This window comes from Lytechinus variegatus, chromosome 1 (genome assembly GCF_018143015.1).
Source record: "Lytechinus variegatus isolate NC3 chromosome 1, Lvar_3.0, whole genome shotgun sequence".
In the NCBI taxonomy this organism is placed as follows: domain Eukaryota; kingdom Metazoa; phylum Echinodermata; class Echinoidea; order Temnopleuroida; family Toxopneustidae; genus Lytechinus; species Lytechinus variegatus.
In genome coordinates this window covers 40,237,398-40,264,618 of record NC_054740.1, presented here as the reverse complement: position 1 = coordinate 40,264,618, position 27,221 = coordinate 40,237,398, and the positions used below count along the sequence as shown (strand labels likewise).

General features: G+C 35.9%; 1 protein-coding gene across 3 annotated transcripts in view; it reads right to left on the bottom strand.

The window, feature by feature from the left end:
• The window catches only part of LOC121413967 (von Willebrand factor A domain-containing protein 3B-like), a 73,841-nt gene that overhangs the window by 4,326 nt on the left and 42,294 nt on the right, over positions 1 to 27,221 (bottom strand). For all 3 annotated transcript variants that reach the window (XM_041607005.1, XM_041606997.1, XM_041607014.1), the window contains 4 exons: positions 26,699 to 27,001; positions 25,605 to 25,726; positions 24,351 to 24,609; positions 23,445 to 23,679 (listed from right to left, as the gene is read on the bottom strand). In XM_041607005.1, the coding sequence (XP_041462939.1) occupies positions 23,445 to 23,679; positions 24,351 to 24,609; positions 25,605 to 25,726; positions 26,699 to 27,001 (919 nt within the window). The remainder of the gene's footprint in view (positions 1 to 23,444; positions 23,680 to 24,350; positions 24,610 to 25,604; positions 25,727 to 26,698; positions 27,002 to 27,221) is intronic.

Sequence of the window (27,221 nt, the reverse complement as noted above, 5' to 3'; positions counted from 1 at the left end):
AGAAGGAGGAGATTAAAACAGACACTTTAATGTCATCTTTATCGTCTGATCGTTCCATCTTGTGGGCAAGACATTGGCAGCAGAGTATGGTGGGTGGTAAAATAACTCAGTGAAATAAATCTCAGATCAGAGTAAGAGGACCTATACATACTCTGTGGTAACCCCAAAGTGATATTATAGGGTTAGTCTCCAGGATTAAAATAATATGTTTTGAATAAATAAAGATAGATAAGAAAAATGAAACACTTTGAAATTTCATCAAGAGTTAGGACATTTTAAAGTTTGGCATTATTTTGGTCAAAAACGGCTCTCTGCATATCTTTTTCAATATACAATAAGCAAGCTGATAGAGTCATATCCCCAACTATTCATTTAATAAGAATAATAATAAACATTAATTTGTATAATACATATGGATTTATTCAGCTGCACTTGTTCAGAGCTCTTTTAACTTAATATTATACTTTATTATATGAGATATATGAATTCATAATTCTCTTCACCTACATGTAGAATGAAAAAGATTGGATTGACAACTGATTTAATGTTAGAGATAATCATAGATGCAACTTTTTTGTAACAAGGATATACCCGGCAAGGACCAAGCCAGATTAGATATGTAATAGTTTTGAGAGGCCCACTATTGTGCAAAATACGGCCCCTAAACTGATATTGTTCTAATCCGGCTGGATATGCACCTGTGACCATTGGCGGAAATCCTAGGGGGACAGGAGGACGTGTCCCCCTACTCAAAATAGTAGAGGGAAGACAATATCAAATGTCCCCCTACTATTTGTGGTCTTTTATGATGGTAAGAAATACATCATTCAAAATCGAAATAAAACATGTATTTTAGGACGAGATGACCTTACTTTTGGGACGATAACCTTTTTTTTTTGCTTGTCAAATTTTCCAGGCCCTTGTCCCCCTACCTTTTGGGAGAGATTTCCGCCCCTGCCTGTGTCCTCTCATATAAATATCTATGAAAATATGTCATTTCATCATGATTTCATGAAGCAACATTGACAATAAATTAAGTGGTGATATTACATCATCTTTCCACCTAATGAATATTCATGATGATGTGCATGTAACTGTTTTCAGGAAATATTACTCAACTTTAAAATTCAATGACATTGTAATTTGTTATGTAGATATGATTATTTTCAGCCCGAAGTACCCATTTAATGGTCTACTGCATGCAGACAGTAATTACTTATCTAATAACAGACACGAGACATTTCCACATCAAAACAGAAACTAAAGACTTTTTTTCTTGATGCTTGTCTCCAGAAACGTGAATTGATAAAGGGTAGGAATACAAATGTTTAATTCCAAAAATCAATTACTGATGAAGAAAAAAAGTTTAGTCCATAGAAACATTGAACATAACTATGTTGGCATACAACAGGTAAAGTTGATTTTCTAATTTAATCACAAACCAAGATATGAATACTGTTCTTATCACTTGGCACCTGCTTTAAATTTCTAGCAATATCTAATCAACTCTCAATTAAGCTGGAACCAGATGAGACGTGAAATATTGGAAGAACTGTAGTCAGTCATCTTCAAATTGTTTCTTTCAGAAAAAATATCCTTATGATGTACATTGTTTGGTAACTAAATTCACAATGTTGCAATGATGATTCGGAGAAAGCCTTCAGATACGATACAGTCTGGGAAATCTGTGATTTCATAATCATGGTGGCACAGTGAATAATTGGTGTGATGGGGACAGTTGCTTTCAATAAGTATGTACTCTATGATTGTGTAACAGACACAGTAGGCCTACAGAGAAATGGAAAGAGAGGGAGAGATGGACCAAGAATTAAACAAATACATAGATAAATGAATGAATGAGGAAAAAGAAGAGGAACAATCAAAATGAAGAACAATAGGGATGAGAATATGGATAAATTTCTGTATTACATGAGAATTTTTTTTCAACCCCCATTAACCGAAGTTGAAGTTCAATTTTGAACATCCACACCTACCCCAGAAATGAACCACTTAACATTTACATTCTTCTTAACACTTTGAATACCACTGGGAAATATCCCATGCATTCATCCCCTGGCAATGTGTAACTACATGGTAGTGAATTATCTTGTTGATAAGACCCTCAATACCTTTCACCAATGTCTAGGGAGGAATATTGGTATCACCAGTTTGCAAGGCAATATGATTATTAATATTAAGCATCCTATGAAATGACCCCCTCTCACCCTCCTGTAGGGAGTCACAAAAAGGATGCAAGTCAGGTCGAGCAGCACCTGAGCACACCATGATTATCCATGGTTTTATGACCAATGTTACGATGCAGCGCTGAAGGCGACGACAGATCCCCAATGCTCTTGTACCGTTTCTTGTGGAACATGAACACGTCAGACAGGCGCCCCTCAGACCCTCAACCATAGATCACGTCTGAATCTAGAATAACAGCGCTGGCCATGCTCATTGTAGTAATAGCGTGCCGGGTAATGTCCTGATTTACGGCTTACTCCCCTAATTGCCTCCCAGCATCCCTCTCAATTTTTCCCCCCTCTATCGTTTGGCCCATTGTTCGGCAGGGTGGTGATTGCTTCTGGGTACATCACTGATTACACAAGAGATATTTATAAGATCTCTACTTCTATGTAGTTTCTGAAAACGCTTGCATAGCGACAATCTTGAGTTTCTTCTTTTTCTTGATCTATAACTTTTTAATTCACATGTCCCCGCCTAGTAGAATTGCATTAACGGGAGTTAATGTCATACAAAACCATTTTCTCTTTCCCAAAGTCTAACTTACAGAGATACCACAAAGAAACCCTTCCTCTTAATGCATATCATGTGGCAGATAACCAAATGCAAAATAATTTGATTTCTTTCTCTCTGTCTCATTCGCATCCTGTTGTTAAGGTCAAGAACCTCTCAAATCAAAGCCTTTACAGTACACCGATGGAGTATTTCAAGAAGCGTCTTGCCAGTGTCTGATGAATACTGACAAATTCACTATAACCAAATAAGATGCAAGAAATTCTGTAGCTTGTTACAAATAGTCAGTAACAAGTGGAATGCTTCTGGCGGTCTCAACTGCATCATGCAAATTTAATATGGCAGCAGTGCTGACTTTGAAATCTACTATAATTATTCACAAAAAACATCATTCATCTAATGATACAATAATACGTTCATTGACATTTGACCTTGATCATGTGACCCAAAACTTGCCAGTGATACAAATACATAACATAAATGGCAGTAATAGAAATAAACAATATGAATTGCAAATGAATAGACAAAATAAAATAAATAAAATAATAATCGAAAGGATTGCCCATTTCAGAGTTATTGACATAAATTACTCTGTTCTTTGATGGGGTCCATAAGGTCTAAGTTCATTGACCCTAAATGACCTTTGAACTTGGTGATGTGACATGAAACTTAGGCAGGATGTTCAGTAATACTTGATCAACCTCATGGTGAAGTTTCATGAATTAGGTCCATATACTTTCTAAGTTATGCTATCATTTCAAAAACTTAACCTTCGGTTCAGATTTGGTGTTGACACTGCCGTCGTCGGAAAAGCGGCACCTATAGTCTCACTCTGCTATGCAGGTGAGACAATAATCACTATTTTGTCCATGTAGGCCTAATGATTTTCAGATATATATATATTTGTATTCAGCAGTAAGGCATAGTTTCTCAATAGAACTGTCATTTTAACTGACTGAATTCTACTCTTAATAATCATATTACATTACAAGACTAAATAAACTCTCAAAAGGTTTAAATTACAATGCATATTGGTGAGTGCAAATACACTTTTAATTTTCAGTTCATTTTTCTAATTAATCTACATTAATCTGTATGTACATGCTGAGTTTCTATGAAAAGTACTGGCTTATAATTAATCTGTGGAACATTTACATTACCACAAACAGTGGAGTTTTGTTAGTCACCATACATTGGACTAGCTCACCAACAATAACTCAATCTGGTCCCTAAGAACATTAATTTTAATCATGTCACATGATGAACCCTGCAAGGTAGATGAATAAAAGATACACAATAGAGAAACCAATACCATTCATTTATCTCTTTCTCAGCTACTGAAATCCTTTCAAATCTATTCTTAACAGATTTTTCTGGAAAAGCTATATAGGAAAGATGCTAGTGCTCATAGCGTAGTCCCATGCATAGCATCAGATAAAACGGCAAAACTTGATCCTCGTAATAAATCATAGATCGGTGACAGGCGCTCCGCAAAGACATCTATAAGCATGGATATAACCGCAAACACCGCCCTCGAGGGTGTCTCTAACATTACCGCCACAGACATGCAGTCCATAAAAATGAAGAAATGCTTCCCTCCTTTCACAAGAAAATAACTTGATGCGATACTTATAGACTAAATTTCCTCCATAGCTTTCTCAGGATATTGATCTTCCGCTAAATTTGTCAACATCATTGGAGTGGTTGTCTGGGGACATTTTGTAATTAATGCATAATGCTTAGGATAAAGGTACTTGTCTACACAGCATCCTCAAAGACAAAGGATAAAACATTTTCATGATTGGAGTTTTAAAATTTGAAACGGTATAAAAATGCAACACAAAATTTGTAATGCAGCTTTTGTTTGGATATTCTCATTCTGTTTTTTTTTTCATAACAATATGATAAAAATCTTTTCTCCGGCAGAAAACCATAGAATCAAATAAGTATGACAAAATATTGGTAAAATACCAGCAATCAACTGGTTCAGAGGCATGAAAAATGATATCAGTCTAACCTTCAACGAAATAACCACACAAACAAAATTATAATCCTATCAACTATTGAACTCTCTACATATATTCATAAAACACAGTATTTAATCAAAGTAAATTGAAACTGGATGTTTTTGCTTATACTATAAATGCATGATAATGAAAGCTATCTGGATAGATTTCACACAAGGCCTTGATTGCTTTTCAATTAATCTTCTTGCAATCACGATCAAGTGTTTGAAGATATATAAAGAGCCCATATTCTCAATGATCACTTGTCAACCCTAAGCATCAATTCCCAAAGAAAAAGACAACCTTGAACCCCATTAAACCCATAGTAATATAAGTGGAAAATGGATTTGAAAATCATATCATATCTCTTTAAGCATGAAAATCAAAGGTTGCTTGCATAGATTTCTTATTATCTTTTAATTACGCCTCGGTATAGGCTGATTCGTAAGTTACGTCGTGACTGAAGCTGAGAGGTGTGGGCTCTATCAACTATTCATGCTTCCTAGATAAGTTGCTGATATAAGCACTGCAAAATGATAAAACCAGGTTCCGTCGGTAGGACGCGGAGAGACCCGACCCGCTTAAATAATAGATGTGACACATCAAGATGACATCATGTGCACTCACAGAACACAAATCAAGAGACTTGTTTACATGCATCAAACATTGTTTTGACACCAGCCTTGTTGCAAGGCCTGACAAAGTAAGGAAAACGCAAACTAATAACAAGCTCACATCTACTCGAGATTTCACCCAAGGGTGCTGTAGGATTGTTTTATGATCTTGTTTTGCTGACAGTGTGGCTTTACTATATATATATATATTCATTACAATGATGGAAATGGCTTTCATGCTAAGAGGGCGTGGGGGCAAAGGGGTATTTGACCCATGTTGTTTTGTAGAATTAGGGGTGCTTCAGGGGGTTAAATGGGAGGGAGCAGGGATAAATGGGGGAGGTTCTCTCATGCCCCCCCCTGTCTATCTTGTTCACAGTGTTTTCAAATAGTGCAAGATGTGAAGATGTAAAAGCTCAAATTTGACCATGTGATGACAATCCAACACTGTGCACATCAATACAATGTAAGTGATATGAACCACTGGTAAAATGCCAATATGGAGCAGTTTGAAGACAATTCCACACTATGAACACCTTTACGGTAAGAATGTACTCACAGTGTAGACGATGTGCAAGTGTGATTCACACTGTTACATGTAAAATGCTTAATTACACAGTGTGAAAAAATTCCACACTGTGGATACATCTGCAATGTGAGTGTCAATGGCGTGTTCATATTGTGGACTATTGTTTGTTTGTTTGTTTTATTTCCGAAATCAGATAAAAATATACAATATACAAGAGAGATACATACAATAACGGAGGATCGCCCAATTCAGCTGTATTTTCAAAATACTGCTGTTCTTCCTTGGGGTCCTACTATGTGAAAATGTAATTCACACTGTTTAGTGCTCAAATAAAACAATGTATATGCAATTACACACTGTGGGCACACCTACAATACAAAATTTCATGTGTGTTCATATTGTGGAATATGACAAGATGCGAATCATACTGTAAAATGCTCAACTGTGGACACACCTCCAGTGTGAGTACATGTTCACAGTATATTCACAGGGTGGACTATGTGAAAATGTGAGTTACACTGTTAAATGCTCAAATATAACAGTGTGGAAACAATTTCACACTGTGAACAACTCCACAACATGTGTTCAGTGTGTTCACATTGTGGACTGTGAAAAACTGTTAAAAGCTCAAATGTAACATTGCAAAGATTTCATACTATGAACACACTGTGAGCACACTGTAGGACATTGTGTTCTTTCCATAAATTTGGAAGCTATATCTACTCTGAAGCCCACCCTTCCCCTCCCCCCTCCTGCCACTTTTCCAACTCTCTCCTTTTTATTCACACTCCTCCTGCTTTATAAATGGCCCTGTGTAATGCCTTTGAGTTTCTTCAGTATGCCATGTTACTTCTCAGAGAGGCCATTAAGATTTCTCACATGACACTATGCCATTCTGTTTGTCACATCATGAAAGTTGAAATCAGTTGAAATCATTCATGCCTGACTGATTTGAAACAAAATTTGAAAACATGATGCTGATAAAGAAATATATGCTTGCAGAGCTAAAATCTAAGAGTACCTGGATTAAGCTTCTTTTATAAATATACACAATGTAGCTGATTTCCAGACAACAATACGTCATGGTCACTAACATGCATCTTGTCCAAAACAACAGAGATATAACTAATCCTTAAAATCAATGCCTTCCTCTCCTGATCTATGAACGCTTTGTTTTTATTTTAATTCTGGATCCCCCATCCCCAATTTTCCCCTTTGCTCTAAAAGTTTTTTTAAGACTGTTCTTATATTACTTGTGATTTAATCATTGGACCCCATGGAATAACAGTACTCTCAATTGGCAGAAATGAACTTATTGTCCTTCCGATTTCACTATCTTCATGTCGCTTTAATAAATATATATTGTTGATTCTTTGTAGCTGTTTGTTTCTAACTTGTCAATTTATAATTTATATAATTTTTGTTTGTTAATATGTACACTTTTGTTTTTATTGTGATATTCAGAGAATAAATAAATAAAAAACAAACAAATACAAGCTTCATATCTCCAGGTTCACTTTGAATCTTTGATGGGCCATTCTTGGTCAAGTGTCTAACTGAAATTATGACAAATCTTGACTTTAAATAGTTATAAATCTACAAATTTTAGAGATTTATAACTAATTAGGATTATTTTGAATTTCATTTTGAAATTCACAGGCATTTAAAGATGAGATCAAAACTTTCAAAATCATGCTACTATGTGAACTCACACACATGGCCCATTTCTTTTGACCTCTGACCTTTCACCTGCATGTTGGAGAGGGCAAAAATATTTCAAATGATAGCTGGCTATTTAAACAAGTTAATGTTATATGACCTTTGAATGACTAAATCTCTGAATGTTTAGATTTACAACTAATTAAACTCAAGATTTGTCATAATTATGGTCACACACATGACCAAGAATGGCCCTGGTTACTAAAGCAAAAAGTAAAAATTATATCTTAGTTAAATTCAAACTGGTCATCCCAACATTGATTTCGTTTTCTAGAAGAGCATGAAAATCAATGAAAAATATCCGTAGGGAAATTTAGAGTCAAGAGGGGACATAGTACATTAAAGGCCTAAGTCAACATTATAGACATGTAATTAAAAGAAAAAAACCCAATGGAGGGATGTGCCTTTCTATTAAACTAAAAACTCTGAAACCAACAAAAAACTCAAAAGACTTTGTGTAAGTTTTATAATGCTGATAACAATAGAATACATAAGTGTATGTGATGAAATCAAGACAGTGTTTTCGGTCATTTTATAGTTCATTTTTTTGAAGCACTAAATAATGATTTTCAGATGCAATTTTTTTCTGGGCTTTATTTTTTGTAACATATCACAGACACAGGTGACAAGTGGGACCTCACAGCTCAGATTATTTTCAAAGTCAAATCAATGTTAGCCAATGCCTTTAATAAAAAATAATTATCTAAATCAATAAGCAAACAAGTGAAAGTGATTTCATTGCAGGACTCTCCTGTTTAACCTTTGGTTAGTTATTTCATAAATTGCTATAGAGATAATCAAATGACAGGTAAATATTTATTTAGGCTACAGTGTATACACGATGGAATTAATATGCAACCTTGCTCTAAGAATAATGTTTGCTGTAATAATCCTGAATCAAGCGGCATTCTGTTGGGTGGTCAAGTGTGGGGTGGTGTTGGAACTGTCAGGATTTTGCCCGAATGGACAATCTATTAGAAGATTTGAAAATTTTACAATTAATAAAGGCTTTCAGTAGACAACTAATCACCATATTTTAAAAAAAATCACCAAGATTAGGATACATTAGAAAAATAATTTACTGGATAATCTGCTTGTGCTTAAGTTCCCTTTGTATCTGATTACTTGAAAAAGAGATCCTTTTATGTGTTTTTTGGAAATGCATGGTATCCACTCATCAATGGAAGTCCCCCCCCCCCCCCGACTTCTCTTCAATACTTAAGTATGTGCTTTGATCCATCACCTTGTGTCAAATTTCTTAAAAAATCTAAATTCCAAATATTCAAAAAATTGTGAAGACATTAACTCTAATAGGACTGGGGGGCCATGAATCCCCCCCCCCATGAAAGCTTTGCGCGATATTTCAAATGTTTTTGACTTTTTCTTTGAAGTGTCGCGCAACTTTTGAGACCAAATTCACGACATACGGGTATAGCATCGTGACGCGACATGACTTTTTACGAAACAATGTCATGCCAAAAAGGGCTCATTACTATACATTGTGTTCAAAGTCTATGGGAGATGAAATTCATAAAAGGGTGATTATTTTTCGGTCCAACCATTGTCCAACTGGTCAGCTTAATTAATTTTGGGTTTGATTTATTTGTGAAATGGTCTGTGATAATTTCCATTGAAAAATCAAAGAAATACATAAGAAATTCTAAAATAAAGAAGCCTTTCAATTAGATTACAAAGATGGCATCTGGAAAATAAAATTGAAATTAAATTGGTTGATGAATAAGCATTTTTTTTCAAAAATAAATTTGCATATTTTATTAATGATAAGTAAAAAAATAATTAATTTCAGATTTATTTTATACTGGCTTGTAGTTTCAGTGGTAAAGAATGTGTATGCAAAATTTTGGCACAATCGCACAAACTGCGGCCGAGATCAGAAGGGGGGCCATCATCCCCCCCCCTCAATACAGCTCAAATATCCCAGTCCTTTTAGGGTTAAAAGCTGGAAAAAGTAATTGTTACCCTTCTGAATTTTTCATTAATCTTGGGAGACCAATCAAATTACAAATAAATAAATAATGAAAGTTCATACCATCAGTCATCAAATTCTCATGGATACTTTCTCTTTAGTTTGAACATTAATACAGTTAATAATCCTTGGAGGGTAACATACAAACTTAACTTTCCATCAAAGGAAGAGGAAAAGAAAGAGAGTGGGAATGGTAGCATGAGGATTAAGTGCAGAGGTGCAAGAGAAGGAGGGAAAGATGGACGATAAAGAGAGTAGGGAGAGGGGGATAGGGTGGGAAAAAAGAAAGAGTAGTTAGTGAACAATAACAGAGTATGTAAACAGTAAAAGAGAGAATTGATGTAAGTTTAGAGCAGGGAGGGGAAAGTAGAGAGGTGAGGGGAGGGGAGGGTAGGAGGAGGAGGAGGAGGAGGAGGAGGAGTAGAAGGGGAAGGAGGACAGAAGAGAGGGGAGGAGAGACAGACTGAGATAGAAGAGAAGGGAAGAAAAACAGGGAGTGGGAGAAAATCAACTTGGCAGGGGAATGATAAGAATGTGGTCGATTTCACGTAAAGTCATTATCATGGCGGACCCCTGGGTGTGTGCAGCGGTCACAAGAGACCTGTATTTATACCAAGTTCACTGACACTGTGATTATGGGAAACTTGAACTGAATGTAACCTCCCTCCCCTCTTCAGAATTAATCTGTAAAAATTTCCAGCTGCATAAAATGTTAGTTAGCATAACATATAGATTTGACAAAAGAGTAACGGGACCATGTAGCTCAGCTGATGACCATCGATAAAGGAATTAATTATTACTAATTCATTCAGAGAGAAGATTTTCCACACAATTACAAGTATATTAGTTATAATGCCCCTTGAAGAAGCTTGTTTTAGAAAGTGCAGTTAAAGATTGTAAAAAGATTGGAAGAAAACATTGTAGGAGTTTAATCAATTTAAACTAACATAATTGCTTTAAGATATCTTTACAAGAACCATTCGTTAAGTAAAAAAAAAGTAAGATACCATTTATAATATAAATATGTTAAGGCATCCTAGATATTTTAAAACATGGTCATTATGTATTGCCCTATATTGTGATGGTCAAACTCTGAATAAAAGAAAAATATGATTACAGTAGATAATTGCTGCCGGAATAGACCCATAGAAAAAAGAAATTTTGAACCTTCATGTAAAATTCAATTATTACAGCATTGCTGGAAAGCGACAAAGTGTCAGACGTGTATGTTTATTCAAGATCATTTCAATACATATGACGAAAATAGGTTAGATATTAAGTGTTCATTGAAGAAGAAGCATAATGAAATTGTTTCTGAGTGAAGGAAAACAATTTAAGATGAAATTGAGAAATGAATGATGTGATAATGTAATTGATGCTCAAATTATACAGAACAAAATTGCAGCGGTCACAACGAAATAGCAGTCTGGGTGATCATTCAGTGAGGCTGGTGATGAGAATTATTTAGCATGTGAAAATAAAGTGAGGAATTATGAGAAGAAAGTGAGCAAAAATTATATGTACATGATGTAAAAGAGAACATGATGAAACCAATAGTTTGACGAAAGAGATGTCATGAAGATGGCTGTGATGGTGATGATGATGATGATAATGATGATAATGATGATGATATCAATGACAGTGATGATGGTCATTATGACAAAGATGGTAATGACAGTGATGATGATGATGATGTTGATCATAATGACAATGATTATGATGATGATGTTGATGATAATGACAATGATGATGATGATGATGATGATGATGATAATGATGATGATGATGATGATGATGATGATAATAATGATGATAATGATGATCATATCAATGACAGTGATGATGGTCATTATGACAAAAATGGAAATGTTGATGACAGTGATGATGATGATGATGATGATGATGGTAATGATGATGATGATGATGATGATGATGCTGATGATGATAATGGTAATGACAGTGACAATGATGATGATAATGATGGTGATGATGATGATGCTGATGATGATAATGGTAATGACAGTGATGATGATGATGATGACAGAGATGATGATGATGATGACAGTGATGATGATGGTGGTGGTGATGCATATGATACAAAAAGTTTTTTTATGATCTTTTAACACAAGGATGACCATCATGTTGATGATTATGACAAAGATAGAACTACTTATGACAGTGGTGATAACACCGATGACTACTAAATAAAAGACATCACTAAGCCAGCTAGTGATGAAGAAAAGCAACATGATTCCCATGGCATCATCAAACCAAAACAACATCAATAATGAAATGATCACCACATCATAGGATTGCTTAAAGTAGGAAGTCCTTAATCTTGAACGATTCCACCGTTTAAGTCTTCATGGTCCAGTTGTTGATCAGGTCATCACTCAACGCACTAATGCTCGGTCAGTTCATTACCCCGGTATACTCATCCTCCAAAAACCCACAGTGACAGGGACTTCCATCATCCCAAGGACTATCGTTTAAACCACAATCATCCTTTCTATAAAAAGAATTTGAACCCGGACACCAGTGTTAGGCCTAGGGAAGGGAGGGGAGAATAAATTCAGACTGTTAAAGGGGATGCTCAGCCTGACATTAAAGGTGTTTTAAAAAAATGAAATACTATAAAATATTGGTGAAGGTTTGACGAAAATCCATCTAAGAATAAGCGAAATTATGAATTTAAAAGTTTTAAATCTTTGATGTCATATGCAAGCAACTACTCCATATATCATGAAATACAAGGTCCATCAATCTTCATGTTTATTTGTTCATGATGACCGAAAAACACATATATTTCATGATCAAATTATTCTTAATTTTTCAAGAAAATTGTTTTTTTATGAATTTTATATCACATGACCCATGCGGGAGCTGTTTGCATGTGACGTCACAAAACCAAAACTTTAAAAATCCATAACACTATTAATCTTTGACAGAGTTTTGCCAAATCTTCAGCAATATGTGTTTTTTTTTCTGATATTACTAAATCTAACCCATTGCCAAGGTGGACGTCCCCTTTAGAGCTTGCAGAAACGGTTGGCTGTATATTGACAAAACTAATAGAATTCAGCGGGAAAACATTACTGCCTTGAATCACAAGATGCGGTACACCTTACAGAAATTACAGAATACCCAACTGCCTGAAGATCAAGACATTCGAACTCCAAAAACATTTTGTATTTTTTTTCCCTGTTGAGAAATTCATGCAAGATAATGCTGTTTGGCTTTTATAGATCATTAGTTCCTTCTTCAGTATAGTAATATTAACAGAATTAAGAGAAAAACTGTATCATGGTCATTCTTAAAACAATATATTACATTAGAGCATATATCTAATAAAGAAATACATCAATTGACCGAGCTATGCAATGATAACAACATTTAGGAAAGCTTTATTGTAATGGTTCCCCAAGGCCATTGATATTAATCTTTATAGCTTCCGTCCATATCATTTAAGTTTGTTTACGCATGTAATATGCATGATGACACGGTTGCAGTAAAACATAGTCGTTAACGTCAATAATCAATTTCATCATAATTTATTAGGGGTTATCTTTAAGGCCTAACCTGTGGGCAGCAAACCATTATTTCACAGGCATACCTTAAAGTTTTTTTAAGAAGTAACTTAGTAAGGGTTCTTTTTGCATTTACTAAGACATCAACCATAGCCCCTTCCCCCCCAAAAAAAAACATGGAAATCCATGCCTTCGACATTAAATTCATTGCTTACCCTATTTGATCTCAAAATCTACCATATTTTGTCACATGTCCATACAATGATCATAATTTGTAATTTTGGACTCCTCATTGGTATTTTACTTTTTTTTCCCTTGTTATTGTCAAATGCACATTAGGCAGTGTTGCACCATCACAAGTTTGCTCAATCTCGAGATTTTAGCCCGATCGGCCCTCTTCGCGATTAATCTCGAGATTCAAGAAACCCCATCTCCACCATCGCAAGAAGAGCGATACCTGCTCGAGCGAGGCATCGATGCATTATGGTCTGACGCCATGAATATGTAATCCCCAGTGCGTCTGCACCTATGAATTTGCGCGATAATTCGTAAGATAGCGCACTATTTTGCAAATAATCCCTAGTTGACACGATAATTGCGTCTCCATTGCAAATGATCTCGAGATTGTTCAGATCGGGATAATTTGTCGGATCAGAAATAGCGCACTAATTTGAAAACTCAGGACGATGCAGACGGCCCTTTCGTGTCTTATGGAAATGTGCTTCAGAAGTCAAACGGTTCCATGACATTTGCTCCAGCGACAATTGCTCCGATGGAAAATCTGCATGTTAAGCCACACATAAAACCTAACCTCCAACACTAAATAAACCCTAATCCTAATCTTTACATTATTGTGAACCAAAAACTCACAACCTCACCCTCATGCCTTCTCAGATATTAACTTTATAGCAGATGTCACAAGAGCATAAGTTGTGTCACCAAATGAAATATATTATTCAAATTATTATTAGATCTACACGATTAACCTGAATTCAATTTACAGTTTCCTGATATTTGGATTTAAACTCTATTTTGGTTAATCTATGAATGAAAAGCGCAAGCCAAGCAGACATCTCCAAGAAATAATTAATTTAACATGCTTTCTAATTTATTTTCAGCTGATACAATTTTGTCTCCTGCCAGAGCAAGACTTTAAAATTAATTACTTGAAATGCAAGAAAATGGAAAAGTAATTAATGGCAGTTAGAAAGGTGTACATTCTATAGCAAATTTATTAAAAATGGTATCATCAAATTGATTAAGTATAGTGACAGAAAAGATTAAATGATTACTTTTCAACCATTTGTATTTTTATAGGAGGGGTGACTTAATGATAAAAACAGAAAATTCATCAACATACTCGTACAAAACTCCTGATTATTATAGTGTTTGCATTATAGATAACACATAAATTGTGTTGACACAGTTAATTACTGATTATAATTACCTTAGAGAACATCACAGAAATTATTTGAATGAAATAGGGAACAAAACTAGCTTCAACTAAATCAGGGATTACTTATTAATTGTTATCAGCAGGGAGTATTCTTCAAGAATATGGTGGTGCATTTTCTTTAAACCATGCAGTAATCAAATTAAAACAAAGATGCGCTGTCCATGTTTTGCATAGTTGTTTAGAATGATCTCAGGATATTAACTGAGTACTTATGAACTTTGTTATCAAACTAATCTTGATTTAATTAACTTTAAGGTTTGTATTCTTAGAATCAAGGAAAAATGTATGGAATTGAAAATGTCTGCATGTGCGTTTGTGCCTGTGTGTGAATGTTGTCTGTGGGTGTGTATGTGTGCATTTTAGTGGTAGGATCAACTTGGTGGATGTGTGTGGGGTTGGGTATTTGTGTGTATGTATTGTATGATGTGTGTGTTTGTGTGTAAATGTTGTTTGTGGGTGTGTATGTGTGCATTTTAGTGGCAGTATCAACTTGGTGGATGTGTGTGGGGTTGGGCATTTGTGTGTATGTAAAGTGAGGGTGTGAGTGTGTGTTTGTGTGTATGTGTGTGCATTTGAATGGTGTGTGGGTTGGTGTATGTGGGTGTGTCTGTATTTGGGTAGGTGCATCTGGATTTTGGTGGTAGGGGTAGGATCAATTTGGTGGTTGATAATAAATGGTATGTGGGTGGCACTGTGTGTGAGTGAGAGAGAGGGGGGGTTACACACATTTTGGGAAGAAGATCAACCATGGATCCACATGATAGATAATGGAGTGTGTGAGGGTGTGTGTGTGTGCGTGAGTGTATTTAACAACTGCGTGTGCATGTGGGTGAGCGTGCGTAGCTCGAGTGAAGTTTTTATGTAAAGGCACATGCAATGCCTGCTTGTATTCAATAATGTGTATCCCTATTGTATCATCATATTCTATGAAAGACAGAGAACGGAGAGTATCACGATAACATCGGATCCACTCGGGTATAAAAGCCAACGACAGAGACATGCAATCAGCATCCATAGAGAACGCAGCTGGGTTCAAAATTGAAGTTGACGTTATCATTACTTCAATGCCAGGCAAAACAGCTGTTTATCCTATCGTTTCACCTATGACTGAGGAGCAAGTATAATATGACCCGCTGCTAATGATCCCGACTGCAGAAAGCGAGGATCTGTTTTTTTTTTTCAAAGCAGGACTTGTCAGTTGTCACTGGCAATTGCATCACTGGAGGCTTCCAATATTATCATGCACTCACTAGGTAACTCAATTTGAGGAAGAGTAACAGATATCAAATGAAATTTCAATTCATTACCACTCCCCCCTTCCCGCCAAAAAATCACTATTGATCATCCTCTCACAAGAATATAAAAACTTATACATCCTTTCTAATGTCCTTAAAACATTTCATGTTCTTCATACGATCCTTATTCCAACTGAATTCCACATTCCCTCTGTAACTAATGTTGAAGAATTTCAATTTCTAACCACTACCCCCTTCCCTAAAAAAAATCACTATTGATCATCCTTTCAAAAGACCAAAATATATAAATTCTTTTTTAATGTCCTGTAGAACCTGTAGAACATTTTGTATCTTCATAAGATCATTATTACAGATGAATTCCACATCCCCTCTGTAAATGTTGAAAAATAAAATATCTTGAAAATCCAAACACATATTCAGAATAAAACCAGTATTGACAATTTTGCATATCAAAACTATGAGAATTAAATCTAATGCAAACGATATACATTTGATAATAATCCACTCTTTGGATAAGCTTATGCACAGTAGACCCATGTGACACTCATAATTCTTAACCCTGTTCCTTCATCCAATTTACCCAAGGAAATGAAGCCTAACAAGATTGTTTTCCTATTTTTACTATCTGAATATCCATGAAATATCACTTCAATTATGAAAACTGCGTAACGAGCTACATGACAGATGATTCGAAAATATGGCATGCAATCAAAGTGGGACACAACATCATGTAGGATAAGTAAACCTACTCCATCATTGTCACACTTGCTAATTCAATTATCCTCTCAGGAGCATGATTCAGTGAGTGTATAAAGTTAGAGACCTACAATGTAATGATCAATATCAGTTTGTCGAGAATGGAGACGAATGAGTATGACCAAATGAAAATAAAGTCATCCACGAGATGGCTTTTGTATTTGCTTGAAGACATGATGAGGGGGATAAAGCAACCATGGAATACTAATGACAGATCAAAAGTTGGCGTTTGATATTGAAGGTTCGTCATTTTTTTTTAAGACAACAAGAAAGGTTGAGAAAAGAAATGCACACTACATAATACCTTCAGCAGATTTCATTACATAAAGATCATGAAGAATCCTCAAATGATCTCCATATCTTGATTTCGGACTATAATGAGGAAATGTATTCTTTAAAAGAAAATGATGATGGAGAATAACTATCATCAATCTTTTCAATAGAAGATTTATATCAATCAGAATACTAACAAACATGCAAATCTTCATCTTGTTTCCATAGGAACCAAGAATGATTAATGCCTATCTCAAAGATGCATTAAATTTTGATACATTCTATACATCAAAAATAATAATAAAGCCAATAATGGAACAACAGTATGTTTGTTTGTCCAAGTCAAACATGTTTTGGAGAAGCTACTGACATAATGAAGTTGGTAAAATTTGTTGTTGCAATCACTTGATATTTATATGTTTTATAGCATTGGAATTAAGTATTGAGCAATAAAGGCCTCATTAAAAAATTCAATGATTAATCAATACATGCAACTTTATGCAATAATTTAAGAAGAAAACAATCTATACCAACTTGAGGTATTGTATTTCTATTTAAGTGGACATTCAATAAAAATAATCACGAAAAATAACAGACAATTTAAGTACTCCAGTAGATTTTAATATCTCCTCCTCAAATGCGAGTAATCAAGAATTCAATATTGTTCGTGGAGCTAATGGGAACACTTTGAAATGAACCCCCCCCCCAAAAAAAAGAATTAAACAAGAGTAAAAGAAATTCTAGCTAATCTGATTACACAACGGTTATTAGTGCCTGGCTGATTGATTCCTGCTGACATCTTACGTTACTTTCCAATTCAAGCATCACTCATCCCAGAAAGATGTGCAACATTCCGAAGTCACATGATATTCAAAGACATGAGAGCCAATCTAATCAAACAATCAATGCCCTCACACTTTCATCAACTTCAATTTAGGTACGTGGGACCAAGGGCTGGTTTGATTTGAGCCGGTTGATGAGAGAGTGATAACATGAGCTCATAAACCAATCGCCCTGGTTTTATTTGTTCATGTTTACTCCTACATGTTTGAGGTTTCAATAAACATTGGCCATGGCCTGCGATCTAGCTGCTAATGTTTTAGTTTCCGATTTCACCTGGTTTTCATCTTGTTCACATCATAATATGCCACATCTTGAAATTCAACAGCAAAAATTCTACAAGTTCTTGTGTGTGTGTGTCTCTCTCTCTATCTCTCAGAAGATGATCAAATAACTGGAGGACTTTTTTAATCCAAATCTTTTAATCATGACCAGATTTAATTTGTTTTACAGCTCGTACAGACACATCTCTAAATTTTGGGATACGAATATTTGGAAATAAACTTGAGAAATTGGTGCTTGAGTTAAGATCATGTGGTGTAACAATAAATTCTCAACAGGCCTTTACTTAACAGCCCCGACAGAAATAGCACAGATTCCAAAATAAATCACGATATGCTGGTGCTCAGAAAAAGACAAGCCTATAACTTATTTCCTTAAAAGAGTGCAGAAACAGCATCGATTTTCAAAATAAATTACAGAAGCTGGCCTCCATAATACGACAAGGGGCTGTCACAATAACATCTCAACAGCTAGGCCAATAACTAATTGCTGTGAAACAGTGCAGCAAAAACAGCACTGCATCGCTGAATTCGTAATTGGTGAAATAGAGGATATCAAATTGTTTTAGCATATCAAAGGTAATTTAGAGTTGTCTATTTAGATAGCCGACACATGTAAAATTACTGTGAGATGTCATCCAGGCTTCAATATGAGTCAGAGTATTAAAAACAGGGTAATATTAGAAGCTACAATACAATTATAATGGTAACCAGATATGTTCAAAGTCTTTTTTAAAAATTTTGATTTTATATACATGGCTGTCAGTGATCGGTCAGGGAGATAGATCCTAGACCTACATGTATGACAAAATTTATAAAATATAGAGCACAGTGGATTTAATGGAGCTCCTTCCATGCAAGCTGTACAAAATCCAATCAAATCAACACCCAAGTTTCTGTACATGCATTAATTAAAAAAAATATGTGCCAAAGCCATTGTTTTTGGAAGAAATCATACAACTGCTGGCTGAGAAATTAGCAAAACAAGCACAGAATTTGAGTAAGTTATCAGTTTTTTTTAAAGCAATTATATTATTGTTCCACATGGTTGTGCTTATCTGTGTTGGTGACCTTTAGTGTGATCATTTTCAGCATTGATTTTGTGATTTAACAAGGTTCTTTTAATTTAACCGTACCAGATCTAGGCCCCATTGCATATAAGTTACGATTGCTAACTTTGCCATCCAAAGGTAACTACCATGGTAACAATGATCAGTAGCCAATCAGAATCAAGGAATTGATGCAAGTTGCCATTCAAAGAAAGGCAAAGTTACCATTATGGTAACTTTTGTGCAACGGGGCCCTTGATCTACAATGATATAGTGACGATAGAGCTCGGTTTTAAAGATTTTCTCATGAACTCAGTGTTTACTGCCATTTATTTCATATATCTTTAATTTTGAAGATAGGGAGGAGTGGAGTCTACCCTTCTCCAGCACCTCAATCACTATGGATTAAACACTTTCAAACCTCTTCAAAGTGTCATCATCTCTCAATGAATTTAATCTTAATACAGCTCCTGTCATCTCTAAAGAAGTTAACAAAACTTGATTGAGGATTAATTTACCGGGAATGACATTTCAATTAGTAATCTAGCATTGTTTATGGGGTGTAAAATGACACTGACAGAACAATAGGGTTGTTGACCTGCTGAGTCAACCAGGTAACCTGGGACTGCAAATATTCTGGAAAAAAATATGCTTAACACAAATATTTTTGTATCTTAAGAATTATGGTAAAATCCACATTCTGAAGATGCTTTTATATTTGTTGTAACTTTCACTGAGCGGGGATGGTGTCAGAGTTACTAATGCCCTTTGCCTCAGGCAATTATGTTTGCAAATAACAAGCACTCGGTTTTCTTAGCAGTCAGTTATTAAAGAAGACCATAAATACTTCTCATCTGAAGTTATGTGACCTCCTGACTAAAACAACACCAATTTTAGCCCTAAATCAGGCATCTGGGAATGTTTCATACGAGCAATTACCCAAACATAATACATACTTAGCCATACAGGTTTTATAAACAACATTTACAAGACTGAGTGCGATACAAAATAATACATTATGTCCAAATAAAGAAAGTTGATCTTTCTTTTATGGACATCTCCTTCATTTACCCTGGTGAGAAATAAATGGCATAAATGCAAGACGATGCTTAAACAGATGTTTCCCAAAATAACATTCACAGCAAAACAAGAACTGGAGCAAATGAAGAAGATTGTCAAAGCTGGTTTGCTAATGATGTTTACCACGTCTGATTAGGTGGAGTTTTATTTAGTTCTAATAACAAGCTCTTCTAACAGCACACCATAGGGGTGTATCTAGACCATTTTTTATGTTTTTGGGAGGAAGACATTTGTTGTTGTGTTTTTTTTTTTCTTTTTAGTAATACAACATTTTGATGCAAGGTTGCATCATGAAAGTTGGAAAAGGTGTTCCCATTTAATATTTACTAAGCAAAATGAGAAAATCTTCAAAGACACCGTAATCAAAGCTCTTATCACATAGGTAATCGACATAAATGGGGGTCCGGCCCCTTCTAGCAAATCAACACTCCTGCCTGCATAAACGTGTCCACTGATGCACTAAATAGATTCACAACTCCTAAGTACATGCAGGATGAACATCTAAAGAGCTATAAACCTGTCCGGGACTGGTACCTTCACGCTTAGTCAGAAGCGTGTCTTCATATCTGGACAACACATCAGTAGTAGTCAGTCAAGAATTCAGCTGGAACTGTCCCACAATTATTCCTTACTAATTAGATGTAATTTGAGCGGGCGGGCAGGCAGGCAGGTGAATAAAGAAGAGGAAACTTGATCAGGCACAACATTGGAGTTATTTTTTCAGATAAAATATGAAAATATACAAACATGAAATGAAGAGAAGTTTAACAAATGGAGGACTGGTATCGCATCAAGACTCTGAACCACGAGATTCACGGTTCAAGGTGGATGAATCATTTGAAAAGATGTTAATCAATGTTCCCTTGGTTTCTGTTTTAACCTTTACCTACTGGAACAAAGTCATCTCTGAACGAAGCCTGTGGGAATTACAGAATTCAGTCGTCAACTCCTTAACCTTAGATGTCAATGGACACAATGTCATTTAGTCTGGTCAACAGCGAAAAACTTTTGGCTGTGCAAGAGAATGTATACAAATTCTTGTTCAGGGCAAACCTGATAAAGGCTCCATTGTGTGAATTCTACTAAAGTATCATCCAGCATTTTTATCTCACTACATTGCAGACGAGTTAGAGTATTTTTAGCTCTTAATTTGTTGTAATAATGTTAATTCTCAAAATATGGATGGCTCTATTTTTTTTTATTCTTTCCATAAGAAATAGTCCATTGAGCACGTATCATACAAATTTAGTGATTGGTTATCACTAACTTAACAGGAATTTTCAGACAAAGAATATATCTTGACATTTTAACCAAATAAATGCCATGCATGTGAAATGGTTTTATAGTATATGATGAAACATGAAGAATACGCAGATATTCTATTTTGATCTACTACCCCATTAAATGACTGTATAAGTCAAATATTACAACATTCATCCTATGGAACAAACTACTATTTCTTATTATCCACACCATAACAGCTTCAGGATATATCTGGGGGTTTTTCTTACAATTTTGTAATGAATATGATCAAACACATCATTTTAAAGGGATTTATCAAAATTTAAATAAGGCTTGAAGATAAATCATTAATGAATTATATATTATACAAACTCTAATTCTCATTAGTTGAATACTTGTTGTGAAGGGAACATGTAACATTCATAGGCGGCAGAAGCGGGGGGGGGGGGGGGGGGGACGGAGGGGACTTGAGGTGCGGGGGACAATCCCCTCCTAAAGTTTTTGTTGATAACCTTTTTTGGGGGGCTTGTCAATTTAATTTCCTGTGCCCCCCCCCCAAATTCAGGTGGACCCCCTAAAATCTTTGTGGTCCACCCCCCCAATGGTTATGTTGGATGGATGAAAGATAATAAAGAGGGAGTATAAAAGAAGAAATTCAGGATTAAAGATCTACAAGAAGATGATCAAATAATTTGAAGAAAAGAGACATGAGGACCAAGTACATATAGGTAAATCTGTATACATAAGACCATCACTTAATCATAATAACCCTTTTCAGATTTAGCCAACAGAGGGCAGCAGTCCTAAACAAATTGCACATGGCAGAGATGTATCTTGATAAATCTTGGTAAATGATCAATCCTGTGGATGATCCAGTGATTAACAGCTAAATTCAATTTAATCAAAAAAAGATCCATCCATCTGCAGATCTTGTTAATCATAGGTGTTAGCAATTCACCTCCCCCCCCTTCCTCCTTTGGTTTTTGGATTTCAGAGTAAAACAAAAGCACATGAAAAGCAAGTTACTTATTGAAATTTATACATTTTTTACTAGCTCACCACATTAATTCATAAGATCTTAGTAGACATTTGTGGAATTGTATGTCATTACACTCACTGTGTAAATGTCGTTCCCATTCCATGGCTAACAAAATCTCTCTCTCTTTCAAATCATTCAAACATTTTTCAAAATATTTTTGCATCAAAATATCTCCAAAAGTATATTAGTTCCTCCCATTGTCATTTTTTCATCCTTCTGTCATTCATTCCTCTTTTTCTTAAAAAAAGCAAACGAGTGGACACTTACATGTAGTTTAATAATAAGAATGTATAGAGCATTTCTATTTCGATGTAGAATTAAAGAGCACTGTTGATCAAATGCACTGCTCATGGGTATAAGTGCTGTGGCCGGGATCGAAATCCCAGAGTTTTAACCCGTTTACTGATTTTATTATTTCCCATACCTTTTGCACAGGAATCGCCCAGTTCTAGTAGGCAATGGGTTAAATGTCTAGTCAGGTGCATTAAACCACTCGACCATGGCTCACTCATTCCACTCATGCATCACAACGCTGTTTATTTTTTCGATGTATTCCTCCTGTTACCGGTACGAAATCACTTATTAACATGAAGTTGCACACTATCACATGTCGTAATGCCCAATTTCTTTATCAACCTCTATTCATCTCTCTCCTTCCCTCAATTTCTATCTCCTCTCTCTTTTTCTTTCCACCCCATTTCCTTCTCAATTCACCCTCATGGTCTCTCTCTCATCCGGGCAAGGATCCCACTACTATTCAAATGGCCATACTGCTATTGTACAATAACCGGCCTCTCAAAACTACCATATTGTGTTTTATCCCGCTAGATCCGCACCTACTCTCGTCGGGTCTGTTTAAATTTACTACACATGTAATGTCCATCAACCTTATTTCATTTGTAAGTCCGTAATTCCAGTACTATGATGGTTTTTTCCACAAATCTCTTCCAATTTTTTCTGTTTGTTTCTCTATTTTTATTAAAACCAACTTTACAAAATGCTAAATTTCCTCTTCAATGTTCGAATCACTTACCTTGAGCCATCACAGAACTCTACCGTGAGTTTGTTTCCTTTAACCCCTGTGACCTTTCCCGGGAGGTAGCTCATGAGGGCTTCGCTGATCATGGCCAGGACGTAGTCGCCTAGCGCCATCTTCTGGCGTCGGGTGAAGGAGCCAAAGATATGACGGCTGTTCTGGAGAGAGACGGACTCGTCAGCCCATTCTACCTCAAACATTGGGCTCCGCTGGATCCTTGATTTAATCACACCTGTTGGGTGCAACATAAAGAGGTACAATTGATATTATGATTCGGACATGGTTTGCCTCAGACTTGAAGTTATGCTTAGAACTAATACTAATAATAATTAAACTGTGTTTATATGCCACATTACACCTTTTGAAAATGTCAGAAAGGACAACAGAAAAAAAAATATAAAAGAAAAATTTAAAGAAAAACTCTACTAGAAATTTTCCTATAATATAAGTCAAATGGATATGTTTTCAATGCAAATTTGAATGCGCCAATTGTATCAACTCGTCCTAAATTCTGTGGGAAACTAGTGCTTTAGAGTAATCATTTATACCACTTATCATATCTTTTATGTAACAGGGGGCCTGGGGAGAAACATAAAGAGATTAATGGCAATTGCACCAAATATTTGGTAGATGAACTGGGGCGTAACACAAAGCTTAGCAATGATCATAGAACATTTCTATACAACTGATTGCATTGACTACATTGTACAATTGATCGTGAAAATCAAGTGTAAAATTAATTGTTAACCATTATGTTAGCAGACCCTGATTGTAGGATTAGATCATGATGGATGAGACCAAGCAGAAGGTAGACAAAGTGGGTTTGGGCCAAGTGGCATTTACAGGGCACCTACCCCTTGCCCCGTAGAAAAGCCACTGGGTTAATCCTAGAGAATGACTTACCCAGGTAATATCGACCGTCCTGTTCCTTCCTGGCGACCACGGGGTGCCCCACCCATCCGTCCTCTTTCTTTAATACATCCTCCACCACCCGTTTGTGAAGGGCGGGGTCCAGGGGATACAGGTGCTCCGATGGTACCTCGGCCAGCACCCCGTTGTAGAACCGGACCTGGTACCAGAGGTCTGGTAGCACCCTCTGTACGGTGGCAGGGGCGAAGCTTAGAGGGCAGTCAGGGTGTCGCCCAATGACTGTGTCACTGATCTATGGGATAGAGCGATGGAATAAAAAATGTTGAAATTGGGATGATCAGGGTATGGTAAAGTGACAGGCATTATCAATGATTGCTTTGCACTTGATGGTAGTTAGAACGAACAATCCATATACTAGTTATCTATCAAAAAAAATAGAAATACACCATATAATATCGAAACACCAAAACAATTTTATTTAAGAATTAGAAGTATTCAAGATAACACTCTTAATTGGTAATGATACATGGAGCAACTCATAACGACTGTAGATACCAAATATCTCATGTTGTGATAATAATAATATTCTGCATTTATATAGTGCCTAACACATCGGAAAGATGTCTCTAAGCTTTACAGGTCCTTTTTATAGGTCCTAGTTATATATGATGTAGTAAAGATTCATTAAGCTTAGTGGTTCAAGTCTCAACAACCAAGTAAAGCAAGTAAACAAAATGAGCTGATAAATGTAAATTGAACCTATTACGGTTGCAGATTTGTGTCAGGATTGGCTTTCATAGTTAAACCACAACTTTAGACCAGAATCTAAATTAAACAGTTAAGAATGTACCGGGAAAGAGATGGGGGGGGGTCACTGCAATCGAAGAGTGACAGCATTCACAAAAATCATCCTGAAAAAAGTACTCCAAACAAGGATTCAAGGGCAAATATCCCAGATTTGCACACTCTAAACAGGGATTTCATTTAATAATTGCACTATACGCATTCCGTGCCTATTGCGAAAAAAACAGTCTTTGCAGGAATCAACAAGCGATCAGCGAAGTGAACATTTTCATTGGATAAGAAGTGTTTTTCTGTATGCATGGGGTTCTTACTATCATTTAATGACTGGACTTGGAGCAACGACAGGGGGCAACTGCTGAAAGTATTAAACAAACGCTGTGGGATTCGAGTCCGATTGGGATTACAGTCACAGTCGGTGCGAACTATATACTCATTTTTCATTTAGACCATTGTGATTATGGGGACTTTTAAGAATCGTCTTACCTGCAAAGGTTGGTTCGCAACATGTTTCTCCCGTAAGAGGAATTTCTCAGGAACCTTCAAGACAGTACTGTTGTCATCGACAATGTAGTATTCCCCATCATCAGCCTGGGATTCAATGGTACCTTCAAAGCGAACAATATCAAAACACATAAGCTTTACAGATGTCTACTGCATTGCATTCAACAATGGTACCTTCAAAGAGAACAATATCAAAACGAACATAAGTTTTACAGATGTCTATTGCATTCAACAATGGTACCTTCAAAGAGAACAATATCAAAACGAACATAAGTTTTACAGATGTCTATTGCATTCAACAATGGTACCTTCAAAGAGAACAATATCAAAACGAACATAAGTTTTACAGATGTCTATTGCGTTTATCGACAATGTGGAGGGTTGAAACCCACCCCCCCCTTCTCGCACCAATTTTTTTATCAACGTTAACTTGTACCAAGATTTGTTTTCTTAGGGCAGAAAAATGCAATGAAATTAGCGTCACTCTGTATATTTGTGGGGGAGGGGAGTTAAATTTGTATTTAAAAAAAATGAATGTTCTACAGGTTTTACTTGGGTCAGTCAATTGGCAAACAAAGTTGTTGGTTTTTTATGAGGGTGAAGCTATTCAACTAGTTAGTTTCTCCATCAGCCCTTGGTCCATCTTTTGTCTGTCTCGGAGCTTGCTATTAATCACTGTTGTTTAAAAAATGTTTTTGCCTCTTGTCCTAATATTCTTACTAATATTTATTTCTTCTTATATCTTGGGTGTTTTATATTCTTATCTTGTCAATCTATTGCAAATATTCTGATTCTTGATGATTTATAATAAAAACATAAATAAACAAGGTGGTTCAGGACCACAAGCCTCGCCTGATTTCGCGATCAATAACATATATATGCAATATGATCTTTTGACCCCTAGGTGACCTTTGACCTTATCATCCTCATGAACACACCTGCAATGTTGTCCAAGGATCATTTGTCCAAATGGAAACACAATTGATGGAGAAATAAAGTAATGAGAACTAGTGGAGCAAAAACTTGACCTTATGACCCCTAAATGACCTTTGACCCCATCATGCTTTATATAGTACCTTGAATGAACCATCCAGTATTTGGTGAATAGGCGATGACGTCATCTTCTCCCTTTTCCTCCTTGACCTCCTGATTATCATGGTGATCCTCCTCCTTCTCCTCTTCCTCCTTCTCACCATCACCATCATCATCATCATCTGGCCCTCTACCGGTATCAACCGCATCTTCAGCACTGTCACTGCCATCCTCCAACCGACCATTATCATCTTTGATGCTATTGTTCTCGGACAGGATTTCAACAGGATCATCGACGCTCGCTTCTTCTCTATCACTGTACTCAATGACAGGCTTGGTGCTGAGCTCTGAGATGAAGTAACAAAATGGGAAAGGAAAACAAGTTGTTACATAACGAAATACAATTTCAGTAAAGGGTATACAAGGATAAGGTACATGAACTTGGCAATATAGTCTGGTCTCTATTCTCTACGACATAAATTTTGTGACGATTTAGTCTCTTTTAATGATAATGCATTCATTCATATTTGCAAGAACTTCAGAGAAGAGAAGTTCTCTAATATTGCT